This window comes from Sciurus vulgaris (assembly GCF_902686455.1).
Source record: "Sciurus vulgaris genome assembly, chromosome: 9".
Taxonomy (NCBI): Eukaryota; Metazoa; Chordata; class Mammalia; order Rodentia; family Sciuridae; genus Sciurus; species Sciurus vulgaris.
This window is the reverse complement of record NC_136469.1, coordinates 74,635,254-74,655,889: the sequence shown is the minus strand read 5'-3', so window position 1 is coordinate 74,655,889 and position 20,636 is coordinate 74,635,254. Positions and strand designations below refer to the sequence as shown.

The following is a 20,636-nucleotide window of genomic DNA, read 5'->3' as shown; positions in this document are numbered from 1 at the left end:
TACTTCAGATAGAGCAACGTCCCAAAAAGTCAATGTCTCTCTCTTCCTGGATCTTTAATTCTAGTAAATGAGTTTGACAATAAAGAGAGATGAACTGTCAAACTAATAATATATAGAGAAAAGATTAAGAGGCTACAGTATAACTGAGTGCTATTCTAGATAGGATAGTCATGGAAGATTTCTTTGATAAGGTAAGATTTGAGCAGAAGTTTTATTGAAATAATGAAGAGAGCCAGGTAACTGTCTAAGGGAAGAATGTTCCAGACAGTAGAATTGTTAGTGCAAAGACATCAGTGGAGAAGCTTGCTTATCATTGTTAGGAAAAATAAGGAGGCCAATAGGCTGGAGGAGAGCAAAAAAGTGGAGAACACAAAAAATAAAATCAGAAAAATAAGGAGGGGCAAAATGAAATATAGAAATATTTTCTACACTGCCCTCATGAAAAAAAAGATTGATTCATTATTATCAGCACCTATTATTGTAACCAAAAAGTGCAGAATGTGATAAAAATATCAAACTATGAAGGTTTTGCTGTGTGTGTGTGTGTGTGTGTGTGTGTGTGTGTGTGCGCGCGCGCATACATGCTGAATTGCAATATCAAACACCTTTCTTACTATGGGTTGTACCAAAATTTGGAATGGCAGTGAAGAAGAGCCTTGATAGCCACGAAGAATCCTTGGAGATTTATTATAATAAGACAAGAAGTCATTGGAGAGTATTAGCTGAGAAATTATGTGACCTTTCACACTTTAGAAGGAAAACTTGAGGCATTTTGGAGCACAGCCCATAAAGGACAATAGTGGAGTTGAGAGTCAAGAGATTATTACATGATCTGGGCAAAGATGATGTTTGTGGGGACTGAGTGATGCTGAGTACTTATTTAGAAGTTCAGCTCAGTAAGATTTGTTGAGAATAATCATCATTTTCTAGAGTTTTTATGAGGCTTTAATAAGATTGGGTATAAAAAAGGGTTTTATAAACATTAGAGAGGTGCTCAGCACCACACAGGGGAATATAATTCAAGTGATATTTATTGATCATACACTATGCATCTACCCTTACTCATTGTTCTCTGCACTCAGTAGATAAAACTGTATTTCTGCTGCTGAGGCTCGTTCTCTGCACTCAGTAGATAAAACTGTATTTCTGCTGCTGAGGAACTTTAGAGTAGCAGAGTTGAGAGAGAGAGAGACTCAAAAATTGTTCACTTGGGTATAATGTGTGCTTTGATAATGGCATGTGGATAGTTCCCAAGGAAAAGAACTAATTTAAAATTTTGAGAAGCAACAGTTCTTATTTTAAGACCTTCTTTCCACAGGACAAAGAACATGTAAGCCTCATCAAGATGTCATAGAACAAAAAGGGCTGAAAAGGAACTAGAAAAGTTTCTAAGTTAAATATCAACACAACACAGTATCACAGAAATTACTGATTCAGTCCATCAATGCCACATGTCATTTGCACCACTGCCCTATAGCCACAAAACAGACAAAATAAGCAAGAGTTTAGGAATTTGGGCACTCCTATATGCATAACATGAATCAATAATGAATCATCCTAGAGACATTAGCCACTGAAATCACACTCCACCAGTTAGGATCAATGAGTAGCCCTGGGATATGAATCCACAGTATCACAGAAACATAGGTATAGAATCAGTAACTTTCTTAAGTAAACTGATTTAAATAAACTTTACTACCTTTAGAGGAGTACAATCATATTTAAGCTTAGATGTTAATAAGTTTTTCAAATCCATAATATTTACTAATTTTAAAATACATAATTTTTTCATTTCAAATTTTTCTATTTTTACCTCCCATCACTGATCTCTCTGAAAAAGTTTAAAACAGGACATTAATATTCTGGATGAATAAAATATTTTAATCAGGTATAAAGACTTCTGCTAATCTAAAAATAACTGCCTCTTATAGTGACATGGACTCAATACATTTGGCACATTATACAGGTAAGCATCTATATACTAATATACAAAATGATTTTATTATTACAAAGTGGCAATATTTTTGTAAATTTATTGCTATTTTAAATTTATTCAGTATACAAATTATTAAAATACTTCCTTCATATAGAAAAATTGATTTTTTAAAGGATTTGTGACATAATGAAATGAGCACTGGCTTGGAACCTTAGTTTTTAGCTGTGAGTCTAGATAAAATCATTTTAAAATTCTGCAAAATGGCATCAACAATACCCAGGTTGGTATTATCCAAGTAATAAGGTCGTTTTTGCTGTGGTAATAAAGAATGGAGAATTGTGGGGAAAGCTTAAATAAAACATGAGTCAACATGAGAACAATTCAGAAGTGTCATTAATTCAACTAATATTTCTGAGATCTTTAATTTGAGGAACACAGATAAAAGGTAATAGAAATGAATGTGGCAAAACACTCATCCTCAAGTTGCTTCCAGAGTGAAAATTTCTAAGGCATATGAGGTGGGCAAGGATGCTCTGGGGCTGGGAGGTTGAGGTGGAGCACAATCACTGAAGGTGAGAGATTCCTTCCAATTAATAGTGGGCCCATAGGCATCTGACAAACCCCACACCTCCCAACATGAGTCTTTCCTAACATGGATGAGTTGGTAATTGTGCCCTTCAGGTATGTCAGGGAAGAAAAGAGTTGGAGACACAAGCATATTCACAGAGAACAATACACAAATGTAAGGCATTACCATTGTTCTACTTTTATTTTAATAAACACGTTTTATTCTAGTGAATTTTCTTAAAACACAGCATGCCATTTCATTTACTAGTGAACCAATTCGAAGACTAATTTGGAAAGAAAACAAGTTTACTTGAGCTTTTCAGTGAAGAGATAGAAATAAATGAGATTTTCATTTTTGATGTCATATAAAACTGTGGGATTTTAAATATTTCAATGATATACATGAAAGCCTCTCTTTAATAACATTATATGCTTTCAAAGTTAATTGAGAATTTTCATATGTATTTTCCCTTAAAATTTTATTACAAAGGATATAGGTGAAAATATAAAGGCCAATAGCATCTTTGAACCTGTCATTCTTTCTTCTTCCTCACTGCTACTGAGGTCCATTTTATCATCATTTCTCATCTCAATTACTTCGCTCGCCTCCTTACTGGTCTTTATACTAACATTCATCATCCTGTCAATCATAAAAAATGATCTGCCTAAAACACAAATACCATTATGTCACTCCCTGATTAAAATCCCTTTGGTTGCTGCCCCAACCTTCAGCATGGGTTCTCCCTGGAAATGACTTAAGGGTGATTCTTGACCTCCTTGCTTTATTCTCCAGCTGCATTTCCCACCAATCCCTCCCCTGGCCACACTGAATCAAATCACAGATCCTCAGGTTTGCCCAGACTTTTCTTCTCTCCTGGTCTTTGAGCTGGCTGCTTCCTTTGCCTAAAAAGATCCTGCCCATCATTTTAGTCCCAGCTGAGACTTTTCTTCCTCCTGAAAACCTCCATCTCTATCTACTAAAGAACGGATTATGCATTATTTGTTTGTGTTTCTGCAGCACCAGTAATTCCCTTTTCATAGAATTTATCATATTTATAATTTTTTTACATAACTATCAACTATACTATGAGTAACAAGAACTACATCTTTTTGCTATTTGAAAGAATGAAGCCTTAGTGATGGTATATATTGGCATCAGATCTGCTATTATTCTTTGTCCCCCACACCATTTTACAACCCAGATTGTCAGTCTGTGAACATCCCAGCCAGCTATTGGTCCACTCATCAGCCTGTGAACATTCTTGTCAGTCATTGGTCCAGTTTGTCAGCCTGCGAACATCCTAGCCAGGCATTGGTCCACTCATCAGTCTGTAAACATTCTCGCAATCATTGGTCCAGATTGTCAGCCTGTGAACATTCTCATCAGTCATTGGTCTGTTATCAGCCTGCCAACTACTTAAGAATAGCTCCCCCACCTTTCTCTCTCTCTCTCTCTCTCCCTCGCTTTCATGCTCTCTTCTCCTGGCTTTCACTCTCTCTGTCTTGCACATGCACATGCTCTCTCTCTTTTCCTCTCATTTTCTCTCTCGCCCTGCAGGGAGACACTGCCTTTTTGCTTAATAAAATCTTTTATGTGAGTTCCCATGTCTAAAGTGGTTTCTGGGAGCTTTCAGTATATAATTGAAGTACCATATAAATTTGGGTGAATGGAATCAAATGAATCTGTCCAAGATATAATGAGACCTCGAGTTCAGATTGTTGACTTTGAGGAATTTCCATGTGCCCTGCTGTCTTCCTGTGTCATGACCTTGGTCTACACACTCTGTAGCTCTTGGCCCTCTCCCATTGCTTGAAAACCTTTGGTTTGGAAAAGCTGGAATATATGTAACTATATTTTAAATTAACTCATTACAAGTCTAATTTTTTGCTTAGATTATAGGTAAACCTTTCATTTGCAGGGAAGTTACTAATTATTGAAGAACTCTGAGTGTGTGTGTAAGGATTCTAAATAGGAATAAACCTTTCTTTGTTATTAATCAGGAATCACAAGGAAATAGAGCAAGGAAGATGAACAAGTCTGCCTCAGAAAAAGAAGAGATAGCAGATTGCTCTACTATGAAAACAGCACTCTGGCACATTTGTCATGAAACAAAGTCACCAACATTGCTTTCTGCTGAACAAAGTCCAAAACAACTCACATCTTAGACACAAATTTTCAGAAAAAGAACCTGAGGCATAGTATTATCCATTGCTTCTTTCACAGAAACATGAAAGAAGTTCAGTTTTTCAAATGCACGTAAAGATAGAAATCAGATTCTCCCTGGAATTAGAAACTATGGGGAGTTCCTTTTGGTTGTCAACTAAAAGTATTTTTCATAGATAGTAAATCCATTCCCTTTCACAAGATATTGTGGTTCACTCTTTCTCACAAATGACCCTGTGAGTCTTATATTAAACCTGTGGCAGGTTTTAGAAAAGGTTTTTATCATTCTTACAACCGCCTTGTCATTAGGAAGGGACATAATAATTTTATTATAGCACATACTCTGTGAAAGACCATAAACTTTTAATAGACTTATAAAAAGGAGTGTAACCTTTTCAATATTCTGCCTCATCGTTGGATGAATTCATTCTACCTTCTTCTCACATATAACCAATGCCCGAGGGCCTAAGCAATAGTTCTGCACTTGGGAAGAATTTTCAGATCCAGCCTCTTCCCTGACTCTGAAGGTTATCATGATTTAGCACCCAAGACTCCTTCAGACTGTTCTCATTCTGATTCTTTCTACAGCTGTTCAAACTTCCAGAGCAAATAGACTTTTGGTCTTACTACAGTTCTCATGACCATTCTGACTTCATCTCTATAATTTTTATTTGGGTCTAAAAAATAAAAGTAAATATAAACATTCTACAGTGTTAAATAGCTGTGTATCTGTTTTCACACATTCACTTTCAGTCTTATTAAGGATTATCCTTTCTAATTGTTTTTCCTTTCTCTTCTGGAATGCAAAACTTCTTAATTTACTTTCAACCTTGATAACATAACCTACTGTAAGCAGAACTTCTAAAACAAGATGGTTGGTTAATTTAGTCCTAAGATCTCTTCTGCATAGTGAAAAACTTAGGCCCTTTTGTGTGTTTTTGTTATTTCATTTAGTCATTTTACTTTTTTGTGCAATGTTCAATATAATCAACTTTTTTTTAGTAGGGGGGTACTGGGGATTGAACCCAGGGGTGCTTAACTACTGAGTTACATCCTCAGCCTATTTTAAAAATATTTTATCTAGAGATAGTGTCTCACTGAGTTGCTTGGTGCTTCACTGAGTTAAATTGCTGAGGCTGGCTTTGAACTTCCAATCCTCAGCCTCCTGAGCTGCTAGGAATACCGGCATGCAACACTGCACCTGGCATTAACCAACTTCTTAGAAAAAAGAGAAGCAAAATCTTTGCAGACAAACATGGCAAAGAAAAATGGAATTTGCAAAGGAAGTAAGTATTTTATTACAAGAAATAAATTAGAAGTCAGATATGAGGAAAGTTGGATCTACCATTCTCTTAATACCTGTATCATTCATTGAAGAATAATGTAACCATAGTACTATAAACCAACTGCCATCTTAATCCTTAAAAGCCTCCCTGCATAAGAAAAAAAAAAAACTAGCTATTTAAACAGTACACAGTAGCTGTTCATTTCTGTTTCTTGAATAAATGCCATTTAAAATTGTCCAGGACATCAGGAAACTATTTCTATAATGCCAAATTTTTCCAAAACTCGTAATAGTGCAAATAGAAGACATAGTGTTTTAAATTTTCAGTTGCTTTCCCCTCTCCATTATGTTGTTAAAAACAAAAAGTAAGATCTTTGCAATGAAAGGGACTTTTAATACAAATACAAAATTGTTTCAAGGGAATGAACTACAATTTTCTACAAAGTGTACTTAATCTCTTGGTTATATATATAATCAATAGTCAACATTAAAACATCATAAAATAACTTTATGAGTCCATTGCTTTTCATATTTTTAAGAATTAAATTTGGAGTAAAAGAGCTCAAAAAAATATGATAAAACCTATGAGTTGGATTGCCAGAAAGTTACATATATATACATACATATATATATATATAGATATATATATGTAATGTAATTATATAATTTGAGAATCTTTTTCAAAAGTTCTCAGATTTCCTGCAACAAACATAATGAAGTCATAAGAAAGCTCAGTACTAGAATGTGAGCTTCTAAGGGCAGGGAAATAATTTCCTCATTTGTGAGTCTTAAGTTCTCCTACAGGGTCAGCATCACATAGGGGTTCAATAAGCACTTATTGTGTTGAATAGTGCAGGATGTATTTTTTAAAAAAGAAAAATCATTAAAATTTAATTGTACAATTAATATGCATTGAATCTGTGAGTAAAGGAGCAAAGAAAACTGTTCTAAGTGGCAAAACTATGTAGGAACTTAAGCAGGGTTACCTACAAAATAAGCGTTCTACTTGGAGTAGAATAAATAAGACCTCTAAATCACAGCTTTTATAAATAATAAATATGCGGCCTGCAGAAAATCAGAGCATAGACTTCACTAGTAAAGAAAAAGGTATCTCTTGCAAATGAACCAATCATTCCAGTTTTTTATGCTTTCTGATATGTTCAGCAGATTCTGAATATCCCAGTGAATAGAAATAAAGATGAATTTTTCTTTTCAGTAGAAAAATTTGTTAAAATTAGGGACAAGGCACTTCATTCTGTGTGAAGTACATATTCCTGCTATAAGTCATGTAGGGAAAGGAGCCTCTAAGAGCAGGTGGCTAAATCTATCTACAACAAACATTTTGACAAGCTCCCACCAACAAAATACATGGCATCAAAACAATCCAAATGTGATTCAGAAGATATCTTCACTTTCACAAATGAGACATTGGGCATGCAAAATGTAATGAAGTTATATTTTCTCTCGAAGGCAATTAGTAAATTGCTCACATTTTGCTGCTGAAAGAATACATCAGCAATGAACAGATGGAAATTTAAAACTCTGCAAATGGCAGATATTAGGAATTATAGACATTCATTTAACTCACCAAGCAAATGAGAACCACAAAATATGAGTTGCTCTTTCTATAATTAAGCACATAATTAGAATGCATCAAATTCATATCCATTGTAGCTCATTTCTTCCCACTTATTTATAAAAAAAAAAATATATATATATATATATATATATATATATATATTCTGAGCCTAACAAACCTACTTAGAGTTCATCTCCACACTAAAAGGGTCTTCCATGACAGATAGATGGCACTGAACTATTCCTCAAATTAAGCCTGCCAAGGTGTCTCACTAGCTTTTTCACAGTATGACGCATGCTGCAATAATAAGAAATCACAAGACTCAAAGAGGTAGTCCTTGTGTTAGAACAGATGGAGAGAACAGCTGAGAGAGGGATTCAGCCAGTTTATTAACTCCATGTGAGTAGAAGAAATTTTATTTAAAACAACTCATAGGAACATTAGTTTGAAAAACAGAATTTAAATGATGGAAAGTGGACAGAAGAAAATAATGATGTTCCACATTACAGCATCCCTCAGTGACTTCTTTGTCTCTCTACCTCCTAAAACCAAAAGGTCATCCATGACCTACATGCAAATTACAGACCAAACCAGTAATGAGCACTTGGGAAATATTTAGGCTGACTGTCGAATTTAAAATGCATAAAAAATTTCATAGCATAGAATGGAAATAAAATCACCAATATGCTAAATTTTTGAAGCAATTAGGCTTCTTCTCAATCTGAAATGGGGTAGCTTGTCCTACTTATGAAAATACTGAAGAGAATAGAGATTTTATCTTTGCTTGATATTCATAAAATTCCAGAAACAATCTTAGAAATCTTTTGAAAGTAATTATCTTTATAAAAGCTCCAAATGGGACTTTACTGAAAAAAAAAAATTGATGTGCTTTACCAAACAGTGATATGTCTAGGTGCAAATATAAAAGAAAAACTCTAGATAAGTTTTCTAAATTGAAATCCAAGGTAATACACATGCTTCAAAGTTTCTTGAGAAAAATAAAAGGAATTTTTTTCTTAATAAGAATGGGTGCACATACACAGCTTCAAGAAGCAAGTAATTAAATCCAAGGTTGTAATTAGAGAGGGGCAGGCACTGGGCAGTCTTATTTTCTTTTAATGAAAAGGAACAAAGGCTTTTTCTACCCATGAAATGTTAAGAGAAACCAGTGCTTTGTTTTAGTAAAATAAAATTTTTATTCTTTCATAATAGTTTTCAAATTTCTCCAAAAATCTCTTAAAGAAATCAAATTTTACATTTCTGATTTATTTAAACATTTGACAGATGTTTCAGAGTTGCTATTAAATTTTATATAATAAATTTCATATGCAAACTGACTTCATCTTCAGGCATAATAATGGCAAATACAAATAATATCTATTGACTGTTTTAAGCATGTATCTGTATTCTGTGGCAGAAATCATGAAACAAAAACAGTACTCTCAGAATTTCAGATGGATCAATTATTCAGAAACTGTCTTGAGGACATGCCCTAACCTTCTGATATTACTCACCAAAGGAAAATGCCAATTACAAAGACTTTAATCCCTTCCTCCCAAAGGGAGAGAGACAGTCTGTGCAAAGGGCTGTTTTCATTTATAACTGATTTAAATTATCTTTTCTAGATATTTCATGTTTAATACATGGTTCTAAACTAAGATTCAATGATTTAATAAAAAGATTTGCACGCTATTCAAAGCAAGCTTATGTATGTTTCAATCAGTGGTTTATCCCCAAAAAGGGGTCAACTACAATAAATTGAATATAGGTACATTAAATTCATCATCATTGTAACTCATTTTTTCCTTATCATTCCTAAATGCATAGTTGTTGAGTATAACAGAATATATTAAACATATTTATAATCATGTATACACATGGAGTCTATAAGAATATATAAGAAGTACATTTATAATTGTATATATTTATAAGCCTATTCTTTATCGTGTTGTTGTTTTGGGAATTTATATAGGATTCAAGAGAATTCAGTAGTTAAAGAAGTCATAGTGAGAGTAGAAACAAAACAAAAAATATTCATAAAGTAGATGTAATAGTGCCAGTAAAGTGATAGTCATAATCAAATGATGTTAGCTTTCATTGTAAAAATACATCCAAAAGAATTAAAAACAAATGGTAACGGTAAGTGACAATAATTGCCTACTGCTACCTGCAAGTACTTGAATTTTGTTTGAAGGATCCAGATAGCCAATGCATTTATAGATGAGTATTTCGACTATAAATTTAGTCTTTCCATTAGTTAACATAACAACTTTATGATTTTTGATTATTTAGTAATAATCTGCATTTCCATTACCAAAACCTGGTCAGATCATTTTTTTATATTCAGAACCAAATAGTTGTTTAATTATTATAGATAGAGATAGATGTGCATAATGTGTTAATTATAATTCAAAACAGTTGATGCACATCTGGTTGAAGATTAGTGGATTCTCATTACAATTTAGTTATAGCTAATTAATACTGAGAGGAACATGTGATTACAGATCCTTCCTCCATTCAGGAAATCAGGAAATCAAACACTAAATATGTTAAGTAATCAAATAAAATACATAATTCACATTTGGGGAAGTTTCTTCAGGAAACAATAAGTTATTAAAAGTTTCTATTCTATAAAAACTTCATTATATATAATAACTGAATATAAACCTACCAAGAGCAATGAAAACAGAAAACTTTTTTGTTTTTTATTTTTAAATTTACTGCAAATCACCATCATCTATGTCAGTGTAGGACATAAAGAATAGGTTCAATTAATATTTATAGAACCAAGGAATAAATACCACACTGTTAAAAAATAAAGCCTGTCTGAATAGCTTTGTAGTTACTGGATAAAAAAAAAAGAGAAAAGAATAAGAAATGAAGGAACGACACAGTAGGAAGTAGTAAAAAAGAGGTGAGTGAGAAGAAAGAATGACAGAAGTTTTTCTAGTGTACTTTGCCTACTTGTTGGCAGACGAGTAGAATTAATGGAAGACTAAACTACAGGAAGAGATAGCTGAATACTCTCCCTTCCCCAAGCATCTGTTAGACAACATTAGCTCAACAATCCTCTTAGGCTCCCCTTCAGCCCTATTACAAACTGAAAAAGAGACATCAACATATAAAAGGGGGAAGCACACAAATATTCTTCTGCCAGGACTATGAAGTTAGTATTTCTTAGCAAGAAACCATGATACTTGAACAAATTAGTTATTGAGGGTAACATGACTATGTTTACATGAGATCTCCAAACACCCTCTAACCTCCTAAGTCTTCTCTCCAGTTTAAGTGCTCAGTTCTTTGATTACTTCTCTCTTATTATAGAGATTTAGAAGTCGTGAATAAGGCAATGATGACTAGGTAAGTGACATCCCTGGGTACATGTACCCACAGATGCTGCCCTCACTCTTCCTTTATCTGCTCTGTATCTCAAGGGGCTGACTCCTTAGAGCTGCATTTCCCCTGGGCTTATCTGTCAGTCTCAGGGCTGATCTCAGCCAACAGAAGGCAGACACTACCAGGAGATGGGAAGAGACTCCACAACTTTTCTCCCCTCCCTGTGTTCAGAAGAAATGAATCTCCTCTGTGTCTTTGAGTCTAGTTCCCCCTGGGCAGGCCTATCACTACTCACCCCTGGATCCAGTAAACTATCTCTTCATTCTTGGGCTGGTAGTTGCTACCTATTTCTGCTAATCTCCAAGAACATTTGCTCTGGTGTTTGCACTACAACAAGAACATCCTTAGCTTTGTCACTGTTTAAATGACCTTTAGGTTTGCGTCTGATCTGCAATGCGTGTACATCTTTCCTGACTGCCCAGCTGATCTTAACTGCCTGCCCTACTTGTCTGCATCAGTTCCTACTCTAATTGACTCAGAGCAAATTCTGGAGCTTGCTATACTCCAACCATAGGCTTCTGATTTATTTTCTGTTCTTTCTGATCCCATGCCTAGCTCTATTCTATTTTTCTCATCATGGTGTCTGGTTGTATGTTCATGTAGCTGCTCATAATTGTGGAGTAGATGTTCTAAATGTTGATAATTGCTGAACTGCAGCACAAAACTACTCAATAATGATCTCTAAACTCTTAAGATTCACCTTGAATGGATTTTCAGAGATAGGCAACATTAAAATTTACATTTGTCTGTTACAAGAAGATTGAAAATAATGCATATTTCCTACATGGTTGGCATCCCTTCCATGCCTTCTCTGTGGCAATATCTAGTAATATACCATAAGATGACAGGCAAGAAGATGATAAGACACCATCAGATAGTAAATCTGCTCAAAGGGCATGAAATTTGTAATGTAATAAAATAGCTTAATACTGTCAGGTTAACTTTTTCCTATAAATTATTTCATTATAGACAAAAATTATGATCCCTAAAGTAATTAAATAGTAAACAGTAATATAAAAAGAAAATTTTAAGGCCCTATTAATTACCTTATGTTATGAACAAACAGTAAAATATGTAATGCTGCTGACTATTCTGGGCTTACATTTTCTTAGTGTTTATTGTAATTGAACTTCAACATCATTACATGTGTTACCTTGCTTCCCAGGTTATGCTCTCACTGGAAATCTGAAGATCAGATTGTTTAAGTCAGGATAGTCGGTATAGGTAGATTAAATTTTCACTCAGCCTGGCCCCAATTCCCAAATCAATATTTAATTAGGTAAGAAATATTAGGCAAGCTCAGCTCTGACCCTGCTCCCTAATTACTTTCCACCCAGACTGGTTAGATTAGTCACACTTTTCCTTTAGTCTATTCAAGTCAGTCCAAACAGGGCCGCCACCCTTTTGATCTTCAAGGACCTGAGCTTCATGCACTGTTGAACAGAATTCTCAGATGCTAGATGCCTGACTGACTTAACCTGCTCCTCTGTTCAGATTCCCAGAGCACTGTGTCAGCCATTAGAGATTGTACCTGGGCCTCTCTGAGATAAAACTTTCAACTCAGTGGTCTGTTAGGCTCATCACTGCTGACGATAAAGCCTGGCCCCCACCACCAGTCTACCTTAGGGGATGGTTTTAGTGTCAGAGGTCCATACTTTCTTTTTGTCAAGAATTGAGGAATCAAGAAGTGTCCTCTCATCCCACACATTTTTAATTGGCTTCCTTATGATGATTAATTTGAGTTTTGATGTCTTTGGTAAGGTGATGGAATGCACTTCTCCCTCTCCAGCCCCTATTCCCTGCTCTCCATCTCCCACCTGGTTATGCACAAATCTGTAGAAACCTTTAATAAAGCTTCTTACACTCAAGAGTTTTTTCATGGTGCTCTGAGGTTAAAAAAAAAAAAAAAAGAAATGGTTACATTTTTCAGATGCGGGGTGGGGGGAAGACATGCTTGTAATATCAGCAGTTTAGGAAGCTGAGGAAGGAGGGCTGCAAATTCAAGGCCAGCCTCATTGAGGCCCTAAGCAATTTAGTGAAACCTTCTCTTAAAATAAAAATAAAAAGGACTGTGGTGTGGCTCATTGGTTTAGTGCCCCTGGGTATCAAAAAAAAAAAAAAAAAAAAAGTTACATTTTATGTTCCTCTTAAATTCTCTTCTTACTTGCCTTGAGAGGTAATTAACTTTGCCTTAGTTTAGAGTTCACCAAAGAGATCAAAAGTATTCTGTAGCCCTGTCCTCAGGGAGTTAGGTAAATGCCCCATTCTACCCTGCCAGGGTCTCTAAGCTTAAGTCTGTTAAGAAAGAAGGCAACAAAATGAGCCTTGTTCCCATAGTTTCCTCCAATGGTGTACACAGAAGATAGCAAATTGAGTCCCTTTAAGAGTCCTGAATATCCCTTAGTTTCTGAAAATAAAGAAGTTATAATGAAGATTTTTGGGCTGTATAATTTGTTTTCCTTTGGTTTAAACTAATAGACCTGGATTGCCTTAACGTTTGGCAAAATAGATGTGTATACATCATCAACCACAACCAAGGACCAACGTGTTAAAAACATGCAGGAACTACGCAATTTTTGATAGGTAACAGGCATGAGCAGTGGGAACATGAGGTTAAGGGGATAATTCTATCAACGGAGCCCACTGTGCAGACCCCGCATGCTTCCTTTAAACAAGAGTTTACCTGCAGTCCTACTGGCTTAAGTCAGTAGGATATGTTACATTCCTGAATGAACAGCTTGTTATCTATAGGAGAAATGCAGGCCTGTTTTGCCAATAAGAAAAACACAAGTAACCTTGAAGCAGGTAAGGGCCCAGGGGAGGGGAGTACAACTTTTGTGACCCTCACACACACCAGATCCCAGAACTCAGGAAGATAAGGATGATTCACCCTACCCATTAAATCTGTAAAAACAAGTTCCAGTTACAACTTGTCAGCATGGACCTAAGTGATCCAGAGTTGCTTCAGACATTTACCACATGCAGTGCAGACAAAAAAGTCTGATACAGTACTGCTACGGGTCAAAAGTCAAGAGGTAGACCTGGGTGGGACTCTATGAAAAGTTCCTAGGGACTCCCAATAAAACTGGAATGGGGAGGGGGGTGCTATCCTCTTCTCTGAGAGGACCAACTCTCTTCCTTGAGAGTGTCCCCTTTTCCTATCCCTTCTAATAAACTTTGCTATTATTTTACTAAGTCTCCTGCCTTGCCTGGAATCATCTCAAACAAGAACACGAGAACCAGAGGCAGAGGACCTCTGCGGCTCCCTGGTTTTGTCTCCGTGGGCAGGTCTCCTCTGCAACAATTTTCAGTAATTAATCAAAAAATTGTTGGAGAACATTTCTGTAGTTTCTCAGCAAGCTGGTTCTTTTCATCAGATGCAAATACCTTTTCCTAATACCAAAAGGTAGTAAAACTTTGTATGTAAGTCATAATAGCAATAGTAATAACAGTGACAACACTGATGATTTATATGCTCTTTACTGGCTGCCAGTGCTATACTAAGCCTATTATGAGTATTTATTGTTTAAATTGTTAGGACACTACACTGTAAGTATAAGACAGGGAAACTTGCTTAGTTAAGAAGACAAGAGTTGCAAAAAGTTTTAAAAACTTGATCAAGGTCAACTAGCAATGGGCAGAATAAAAATTTAAGCCTAACTCATCTTTTCATACCTATGAAGATGCAAACAACTCAATAAACTGTGGTTGAATGTCATATCTTTGCCCTCTTGAATAATGAGCCAGAGTTAGAATACCAACCAACTGTTTCACAAAAAAAGGACTGATATTTAGTGTGGCCTTTGTGCTCTGTTTTGGACATGAAATTTTGTTACTCTGAACATTCTTTGACTAAGAACTTGCTAATAATTTGGGCAGTCATAACTTCAAAGCCTTTATGCACTACATGTACTGCACAAAGAGGCCATTATTAAGCTTGATATCCAGATTTTAAATTTTTAACTTATGCAAACATAATTAATTTTCCCTATTAGAGTTTTAAAAATATTCATAGACCCTTCTCTCTTGATATTGGAATTTTGGTAGTTTGGGAAATATGTGTAAGATAATGTGCAGTATAATTAATAGCTAAGTACATAGAATATTTTTCTACTTTTTTCAACATCTCCTGCAGGTATCACATTCTCCCACATCTTCTCCCTTAGACTCTGTCCACTTGTATCTATTTTCCTTTAACAAAACTAATTTTTATTCCCTCTCTGAATTTCCTGCCCTCCCAAGCATCCTGTGAGTTACTTGACAGCTGCTTTAGCATGGATCTCCTTGATGACTTCTAATCATAGGAATTCTAATTAATTTTTGTTTCCGTTTATTTGGTTTATAAAGACACACCAAAGTTTATTACGCAAAACAATCTTGTCAGCCTGGCAGACATATAACTCTACTATAGCTTTGCCACAAGTCCGTAAATGTTCTTTTATTTTTAAATACATATTCACATGCAATTACAAAGACACTAATTCTACTGGTACTACAGAAAGCATAACAGACTTTTGCTTCTAGCACTTTCCAGATGTCACTTCCAATTTGTGATTTCTGTAATATAGTTTGTAGAATAATAAACTATTCTTGCTCTATGATCAGAATTCACTGTAATATTTGTAGATATATGACAATTTTACTCTTATATAATCAATGATGCCAAATATTTGATACCAAATATTTGCTTGTTTTCTTGTGCACTGATTCCTTTTCCTAGATCTTCAGATTGTATAAGATTCTTCCTCTAAAATTTAATGTCTTGTCTTATTTTTATTCCTGCCTCAGTGTAACAATACTGAAATAGTTCAAAAATACACTCATCACTTTAGTATCCTAACTTTTATCTTTCTATCTGCAAAGAATTTTTTCATAAAAAGTTAAAATAATATAAAACTCACTGGCATTATTCTAATGTTATTACAGAATCTAAGCAACTGTCTCTTTTATAGGTAACATAATTACAAGTGAATTACAAATGCAGACTTTATGACTCCAATTAAACTCCAGGCCACAATCCATTAAAAACAGATTACATCCATTAAATTAGATTTAAGCAAAAAATAAATATTCCATATAAGTCAAACTATCAAAATAAATGAGGAGCAACAATTTCAGCTAATTTGTTTATCTAAATTTTTATCAATACAACCCAAAATATCTTCCTGAATTTTATTAGAGAAAAATTTCACAATTCCTTTTCATACACATACGTATATTTACATATGTATGTAACATATATGTGTGTACATATTAGGGATATATTCATATTTATATACACATATGTATATATATATGTATTTATTTTGCAAAATATATATATATGTCTTTCTCTTATTGTCTCACTTCATACTACTGCAAGAACACTGGAAAATATTTCCCAAGCATGAGAGACTGTGAAAGGTTCTATACTTTAGTTATAAGAATATATATTCATTTTAAGAAAATCATGAACTCAGAACTATTAAACTGAGGGAATTTTATTTTGTAAGACTCAAATCAAGTGCCTAAAATAAGAAGCAAAATAAAATGTCAACATCATTGTAAAACTGCTTAAGTAAGCAAATCTTAAGAAAAAGTCGTGCATACTGGTTATCCCTCAGTTTCCAAGCAGGAAGTGCATCCCTACAATGTTCTCTCTGAACTTTTTGAATGTTCAATGATTGCATTACCTTATGAAAGGAGCTTTCTGCTTGTGTCTGTAAAGATCAATTCTACCTGGTCCTCACTATCATCTCTGAGTCCCAGCTTCTCTAATGAAGGAATGAGGATTATGTAAATTTAAATTTAGCATCCATCACATATGCAAGTACATGATGAGGCAGAGGAAAAGAGACTGAAACAAAGCAAAAAATACCTTCAAGCAAGAATACTCTGGGGTATGGAGAATGGCAAAAAAGCAAACAGTATTTCAAATAGAAGATTAGAGCAGATTGAAACACATGCATTTGAAAGTATTATGTTAGAAAAAAATGAGATACATTAGCACAGATAGTTTAAGAATTTGAAGAGATTCTGACATTTGTGGAAGAAGGTAACATTGCTGATAGCAACATTTAAAGGAAGTTTAGAAAGGAATCTCATCACAGGACATTGTACAACACAGTTGGAAAATGGCAATATCCTTTGCTCTGCTAATCTGTGGCCCAGCACAGAGAAAAATGAGACAGGTAAAGATGTAAGAAAGAAATTGGAGAGACGATTTTTCGATGGCTGACAAATATTTTGAAAATAAAATTATGTTTCTGAGAAAATTCTTAAGACAGGCAGATATTATCATACTGTGATATTGACTTTAGAATCAACCTAAAAAGTAATGTCCATATTGAAATGCCCACTTTTTCTTGTCTAACTTGTACAGTTTCACAAAGTCACCATTAGCTTGATAAAAAAAAAGCCTTTTATTTGAAATATTCTTAAATATCAAATGATACTAATAGCAGATGTCTTACTATGGAAATGGAAGCAAAATAGCTTATCCTCCAATGTGTTTTAAACCATGAAGTTTGCATTGGAAGAGGCTGATAAACACACTGGATAACACATACATGTTAAAAATTTAATGAATGCAAATGCTAAATGTGCCATGTATATCTAAAGTTGGACCAAATCACCCCCTTTCACAGGAAGTCCTAAAATAGGAATTCATTGAAAACATAAGTCAAGGAAAATGTCTTTTAGAGGGACAGATAATGGTTTTTCAACTTAGGAATTTTATCAAAGTCCTTCGTGTGCCCTTCTGGGGTCCAGTCCTACTAACAAGTTTACCACAAACTATGGTTTGCTTTTGGAAGGAAAATAAAATATGCTCTGTCTTACCGCCTCCACTTCAGCAGGGTCATACCAGACATTGATGTAAGGGTGCTGTAAGGCGTCATCTACTGATATCCTCTTGGCTGGGTCAATCACTAGCATCTTTGACAACAAGTCCCTGGCTTGGCTGGCTGAAACAATCAATGAGAAAAACAATCAACAAGATTTTTATTTGTTGGATGAAGTGGAAACTAAGAACACAAAACAAAACAAAACAAAAAAATCAACAAATATCTTCCTTCTAAATATCAGGTACATTTCTGGATGTGCTGGAAAAGGAAATGCATTTGCATCTCTTTCTATAGGTCTCAAGGCCTAAGGCATCATCTGAGCTCATTAAGGGTCATAATACAAATACATACTTATTCATTCAGACATCTAAGTAACATTTACCAGAAAGTTAAAATAAGCAAAATAATTTTCTTAGGTAATCTGCGTCACCCTAGGCTGAAGGGATAACAAGCATGAAAATGCAAATACATGATGTTTGGTAAGTGTAGTGATGGTTCTTTGAAGATGAGCAATGTGTGTGTTTTCATGTTCCTGTTCATATACTGGAATTATCAAAATGTGAACTGAATTCAAACTGATGCAAGATCATGTAGTCCAAATTTTTTGTGTTTATGAAAATAACCCGAAAAGTAGTTGTGGTAGATATGCTATTATTCAACTGCTGAATTTCATTTTAACATTTTGTGATCATCGGGCATTTTAAGTCAATAGAATCACAATTTGATGAAATCAAGTAGTTAGTGGCTGAAGTCAGTTCAATGTTATACCTGACAGCAATAAAAAACTACATTATGCACATGTTATCAGGATTAATTTTATGATTATGGGTGGTATTAATTGTAAAGTTATTTGGTGATAATCAACCAGTGAGTATATTTGTTAATGAACACTATTAAAGACTTAAGGTTTGATTTCTAAAAAGTATAAAATAGAGTTTGAACAGAAATAAATATCTTAAACCAATATTGTTATCCAACTGATGGAAAAGTTTAATAGTGACAATATTCAGCTGGTTCCAAATATATAGTAAAACTTCAAATTAAAGGGAAGAGAGCCTCAATTGATTTAAGAATAAGTCATGAATAAATGGACATGTATCAATTTTTATTTCAATAATTTTTCAGATTAAGACAACTAGGTAAATTGTGCAACACTGAAAATAATGTAACATGAAAATCAGGAAATATTAATTGTCCCCATAAGCTAGAGTCAACCACTGTGTTTATTGGCATATTTTTTTCTATGCTGTTTATTTTTTCCACATAATTCAGATATGTGTTGGTCAAATATTTTTCACATAATATTAACAAAACTGCAGTTAAAATATAACAAACCATTTTCACCTATTCTGTAAGTATTTTCTTCTGTCTTCACATTTCAATAAATAAACCTCCTGCTATTTTGTTCTAATATGAAAAATCACTAGTTTACTCATTCTTTACGACATTTTATATCTATTAACCATTTTCCTGGTAAATTCAATCATAGAAAATCATCGGCATTATTTTCAAACAAAAGTTTGAAGCTTATAAGAATAATAAAAATGTAAAAAGACTCATATGAAATTCAAAATTTAATCTTTCTCATTACCAATGGCCTCTTAATGACCTAATAGGGCTGTTTATTTCATTAATTAAAAGATTTGTTTGATTTATAAATTATCTTTTACCAAGTTTCCCTTTTATTTTCCCATCAAACCCATCATATTTCTCTTCTTAGGGCAGGGGCTGGAATAGGGGCATGAACTATGCTAATACCAAATCATCTTAGTAAGAAATAATAGTCAATATCTTATGTCTGAAAAAAAGTGAGAAAAATGTTGCAAAAAAGAAATCTGTTATGGTCTTTTCCAAATACAGTGGAACATATTGTTTCTTTTGGTTATTTGTGTATTATGACTCTTCATAATGTGCCAATTTGCCATTAAAATTAAAAATCATAACTATATAAACTGTAGTTTATCCTTTACAAAGAATATAATTGTAGAAGTTCCACTTAAAAAGTAAACTTAAGAAAGCTGGGATTACATTATGAAGCATGATATTTTAAGAATTTTTCTACAAGTGCTGTCATTATCATTCAGTAGTTTAATTAGAGCTTTGCTGTCTTCATTTGTTATACTACAAGTATCTTCATTAGAAGGAATTATTTTACCTAACATCTCAATTAGCATCCCAAAGGCATGAAAGCTAAAATATCCCTACTTGGAATATTAGCTCTTTCCCAATTTGCATAAAGATAATGTTGATCTTAAAAATGATGGAGTTGGTAATAATTTAGTCCACAACATACATAAAGTCCATAGAGAGAGCTAAAGGAAGAAATCCAACTGTGAAGCATAAGTATCTAGAACACAAAAGCAATATGGAATATTTAAAATCCACTAGGTAAAAGTATGAAGGCAATGAAAAGATTGTAGAAAATAGTAGCACTACATTATAGTTTCTCTCTCATTGAAGTCTACCATAGATATTAAAATTTTGTTATTTTTGTCTATAGATAAGAATTGTCCAATGAACACTTAGGTTACATTTCAAAAGCATGTGTCCTTTTTATTTTTTGATCATATATAAGTATTTTTAAATATAAATTTTTTAAAAAATGTTAACACTACTTAGTATTTGTTATGTGGTCTGAAGACCTGTTTTAAGTGCTTGACAAAATATTAAATCAATTAATCCTCTCAACAAATCCCTGCCTTCATGTGTGAAAAGAGGTAACTTGTCCAGAGTCACACAGATTTTAAGGTACAGAGAGGCAGAATTTAAACCTTGAGTCAGGTTGGGACTATCAGATGTCCTTCACAACCAGGAAAACAGTTAAGGCATTGCCAAATTTGTGCCTAGTTTCCAAACGAATCTGAAGCATTTTTATCTCAATATTT

General features: G+C 34.0%; 1 protein-coding gene across 5 annotated transcripts in view; it reads right to left on the bottom strand.

The window, feature by feature from the left end:
* Nucleotides 1–20,636, bottom strand: part of MAPK10 (mitogen-activated protein kinase 10) — a 310,585-nt gene that overhangs the window by 28,584 nt on the left and 261,365 nt on the right. For all 5 annotated transcript variants that reach the window (XM_079153291.1, XM_079153290.1, XM_079153293.1 and 2 more), the window contains one exon: nucleotides 17,747–17,871. In XM_079153291.1, the coding sequence (XP_079009417.1) occupies nucleotides 17,747–17,871 (125 nt within the window). The remainder of the gene's footprint in view (nucleotides 1–17,746; nucleotides 17,872–20,636) is intronic.